The sequence below is a fragment of the Rhea americana genome, unplaced genomic scaffold (genome assembly GCF_003343005.1).
Source record: "Rhea americana isolate MKP2758 unplaced genomic scaffold, rheAme1 scaffold_720, whole genome shotgun sequence".
Classification (NCBI taxonomy): Eukaryota; Metazoa; Chordata; class Aves; order Rheiformes; family Rheidae; genus Rhea; species Rhea americana.
The window spans coordinates 1-4698 of NW_028186891.1; the positions used below are offsets into that span (position 1 = coordinate 1).

Genomic DNA, 4698 nt, shown 5'->3' on the forward strand with positions numbered 1-4698 from the left:
CTTCTGGGTCCATGGAGGGTGACACCCGAATGCTTGAGGGGGCCAGGACACCAGGGCCCCCTTGGGGAGGGGGCTGGGTCCATGAGAAGCACCTAGGTGCCTTGGTCCCTCAAGGTGGGGGGGCACCTGCATCAATGGGTGGGGTGTCTGGCCCTATGGATGGCACCTGCACATTTGGGTCCTTTGGGGGGCAGATGCTGGGATCCCCTGGGGGGGAAGGGGGGCCACCAAGATACCTGGGTCCATGGGTGGTGGTGTCCAGGCACCTGGGTCCCTGAGGGAGGAGGAGGTTGGACACATGGACCCCTCTGAGGGAGGGCCCAGACACCTGGGTGCCCATGAGTGTGGGCCACCTGGCCACCTATGTCCATGGGGAGGGACATCCGGACACCTGGGTCCCCTGGGGTGGGATGAGGTGCCTGGCCACCAGGGGTCCCACTGACGTGGCACCGGGCCGGCGGGGTGCCCATGGCGGTGGCAGTGCTGGAGGACGTGCTGGATGAGGAGCTGCTGCTGGAAGAAGATCTGCCCACGCGGAGCTTCTTCCCCGAGAGCTGGCTGTGGCGCAGCCTCACCGTCAACAGCTCGGCACGGTGTGGCCCCACCTCCACCATGGCCCCCAATCACCTCCTGTCCTCCCCACCCCCATCCTCTATGTTTCCCATGTCCTCCGTGACCCTTCTTGTCCCCTCTGTGTCCCTAGATGTCCTCCCATGAGCCTCCATTTCCCTCCATGTCTCCCCATGTCTTCCATGTTCCCCCATGTCCTCTATGTCCTTCCATGTCCCCACATGTCCTCCATGATTCCCCGTATCCTCTCATGACCCTCCATGTTCCCCCATGTCCTTCCATGTCTGCCCATGTTCCTCCATGTCCTTTCATGCCCCTATATCCTTCCATGACCCTCCACGTCCCTCCATAACCCCCCATGACTCCCCGTATCCTCCATGACCCTCCATGTTCCTCCATGTCCTGTATGTCCTCCTCATGTCCCCCATTACCCTCCATGTCCTTCCATATCCTCATGTCCTCCCATGCCCTCCCCATGTCCCTCCATATCCCCCCATGTCCAACATGTCCCTCATGTCCCCTGTCTTCATCCCCAGGATCTCAGTGCTGCTCCCTGACTCCATCACCACCTGGGAGATCCATGCCGTCGCCATCATTCCCGGTCACGGTGAGTGTCTCCACATCTCGCTGCAGTATCCCCACATGTCTTTGTGTCTCTCATGTCCTTGCAGCGTCCCAACATGTCCCCCCATCTCAGCGGTGTCCCCATGCCCCCATGGTCTTCCCATTACCCTGTGTCCCTTTGGTGTTCCCATGGTTCCCACATGTCACCATGATGTTCCTACASTGTCCCCATGTCCCCAGTGTGTCCCCATTTCCCTGTGGTGGCCCATGTTCCTCCAGTGTCCCCATGTCCCCGGAGTGTCCTATAACCCCAGGGCAGCCCGTGTTTATGGTCTCCTCAACAGTGGTCCCACTTTTCCCCAACGTCCCCACGTCCCCATGTCCATGAAGACACTGTCACCATGCGTTGCGTGTCCTGAGCCCCACGTGTGTTGACATGTGCYGACATGTGTTGATGAGTGTTGACAYATGTCACTGTGTGTCCCCTCAGGYGTGTGCATGGCAGCCCCACTGCGCCTGCCAGTGACACAGGACCTGCACGTGGGGCTGCGGCTGCCCTACAGTGCCCGTCCCCGCGAGCAGCTCCAGCCCCGGGCCCTGCTACACAGCCGCCTGCCACATGACATCAACGTGAGCCAACACACCCAGCCCCTATAGACGCCCCATAGACCCCCATAGATCCCCTATAGACACCCTGTAGACCCCACTTAGACACCCCATTGATCCCCCTTAGATATTCCACCAAGTTCCTATAGATACCCCCCCCATAGATCCTCTATGGATGCCCCACTGAGCCCCTATAGGCACCCCACTGAGCCCCTATAGGCACCCTATAGACCCCTAAAGATCCCCTATAGTCACCTCTTCCAGCCCCTGTGGACATCCCATAGATTCACCCATAGGTCCCCTATGGAAACTCTATGGAGCCCCTATGGACATGTATAGGGCCTCACTGAGTGCTCCATAGATGCTACATAGTCACCCCATGGATCTCCTGTAGATGCTCCAGAGATCCCCTGTAGATATGCTATAGATCCCCTATAGACACCTCACAGATTCCCTGTACACACTCAAAGGCTTCCCTACAGATACCTCATAGATCTCCTATAGACACCCCATGGATGCCTTATAGATACCCTACAGACATTCCATAGATCCCCTATAGATGCTCCATAGATCCCAATAGACACCCAACAACATGTCCTAGAGATCCCCCTGCCCCACAACTGCCCCACAGACAGCAGTGGCCACCCCACAGCTGTCCCAGAGCCCCCACAGACATCCATAGCCCCCATAAACACCCCATATACCCCCTAGTCCCATAGCTGCTCCATTACCCCCATAGACACCCCATAGAACCAATARACATCCCATAGAACCAATAGACACYCCATAGCCCCTTAGCTTCTCCAAAGCCTCCATAGACCCCATAGATGCCTGTAGCCCCATAGCTGTCCCCTCCCTGGTGGCAGCCCTAGTGACAGTTGGGGGGGACAGTGGCAGGGACAGAGACAGTGAATGGGGATGGGACAATGGAGATGGTAGGGGTGGGGACACGATAGCAGGGGCAGTGACAGGGATAGGGACAAGGACAGTGGGAATGGTCGTGCTGGTTGGGACAGCGACGGTGGGGACGAGAATGGCGGCAGTGGCAGGGCACAGAGGCAGTAGCAGGGATGGTGATGGGGACAGTGATGACAGTGATGGTGATGGGGACAAGCATGGTGGCAGCAACTGGGATGCTGGTGGTGGCAGAGATGACGATGGTGTGGTGACATGGCAGTGATGATGGGGATGAGAATGGTGATGGTGGCAGAGCTGGGTATGGGGATGGTGGGGATGGGTGATAGTAGTGGGGTCGAGGATGGTGATGGTGGCAGAGCTGGGCATGGGATGGTGGGGAGAGCGGCATGACGGTGATGTGGCGGTGACGTGGCGGCAGGTGAAGGTGAGGCTGTCAGTAGCGACCGGCGTGTGCGCGGCGCTGTCTGGAGACCCGCAGGACCTCGAGGTGCCCTCTGGAGCAGTGGTGGCCGTGCCCTTCACCCTGGTGGCCCTGGGCTCTGGCGATATCCCCATCACCATCACTGCCCGTGGGCCTTGGGGGCTCGGTGACCGCATCACTCGTGTCCTCCACGTTGAGGTGAGCCCAGACACCTGGGTCCCTTCAGGTCCCCTCCTGGGCTCCCTGGACCCTGGGTTGCTTGGACACCTGGGTCCCTTTGGGTCTCCTCCTGGACCCCCGCACTCCTGGGTCCCTCCTGGGTCCTGCTGCCCCCACCCCGGACGCCTGGGCCCCTGGATGCTTGGGCCCCAGCTCCCATTGTCCCCCGTCTCTACAGGCCGAGGGTGAGCTGCACCAGGAGGAGACCAGCTACGTCTTGGACACTGATGGTAGGTCTAGGCGGGGGTGGAGGGGAGGGAACGCAGGTGTCAGGGGTGGGGGGTGGCATCTAGGGAACCCCCTTGACGGCCCATCACCACAGGCCAGAGCAGCCGGAGCCTGGAGATCCCTGGGGACATCCCAGCTGACATCGTCCCTGACGGGGACTTCTCCATGAGCGTCCGCGTGTCCGGTGCGTGGGAACAGGGATCGTGGGATACAATGGGAATACAGAGACATGGACTTGGGGGGTGGGGACACAGGGATGGATGTTGGGGACACAGAGATGGGGGGACAGGGACATATTGAGGACCCAGGGATGGGGGACAGGGTAGGGGCACAGGGAGGGGTGTTGGGGACAGGTATGGGGATGAGGGGACACAGGTTTTGGGGACAGAGAGGTGGGGACATCATGAGGTGGGACATGGTGGGGGGTGGGCTTGGGGGACAGGAATGGGGATACAGGCATGGGGACATAGTGGGGACACAAGGGCGGGTGTTGGGGACAGGGCGGTGTTGGGGACACAGCGTGGACACAGGGACATGGCGGGGGCATGGAGATGGGGCCAGGGACACAGGACAGGACATGGTGGTGGGATGGTGGGAACACAGGGATGGTGGTCAGGGCAATGSGGACATGGCCCTGATCTGGCCCCTGTTCCTGTGTGTCTCCATGTCCCCATGTGTGTCCCCATGTCTCCTGCATGTGCCCATTCACATGGCCCTCTGTGGCCCATGTCCCCCCCATGCCTGTCCGCACGGCCTGTGTCCCCATCCATGTGTCCCCATGTGCCCCACGCATGTCCCCATGGCCTACATCGACATGCATGGCCCCACATGTGTCCCCACGTCCCCATGCATGTCCCCATGCRTGTCTCCACACATGCCCCCATGGCCTACATCGACATGCATGGCCCCACGTGTGTCCCCATGTCCCCATGCATGTCCCCATGCATGTCTCCACGCATGGCTCCATGGCCTACATCGCTGTGCATGGCCCCACGTGTGTCCTTGCGTCCCCATTTGTGTCCCCGTGCATGTCCCCATGGCCTACATCACTGTGCCTGGCCCCAATTGTCCCTGTGTCACCCTATGTGTCCCCACACRTGTCCCCACATGTGTCCCCATGGCCTACATTGACATGCATGGCCCCATGCATGGCCCTGTGTGCCCCATTTGTG

The 4698-nt window shown here is 60.3% G+C and overlaps 1 protein-coding gene across 1 annotated transcript in view; it reads left to right on the top strand.

The window, feature by feature from the left end:
• The first annotated feature begins 468 nt into the window (after nt 1–468).
• Nucleotides 469–4698, top strand: part of LOC146586060 (complement C4-like) — an 18669-nt gene continuing 14439 nt past the window's right edge. Inside the window, exons 1-6 of the mRNA XM_085321898.1 lie at nt 469–593; nt 1107–1177; nt 1625–1764; nt 3077–3277; nt 3477–3528; nt 3621–3746. Coding sequence (XP_085178024.1) covers nt 469–593; nt 1107–1177; nt 1625–1764; nt 3077–3277; nt 3477–3528; nt 3621–3746 — 715 coding nt within the window. The remainder of the gene's footprint in view (nt 594–1106; nt 1178–1624; nt 1765–3076; nt 3278–3476; nt 3529–3620; nt 3747–4698) is intronic.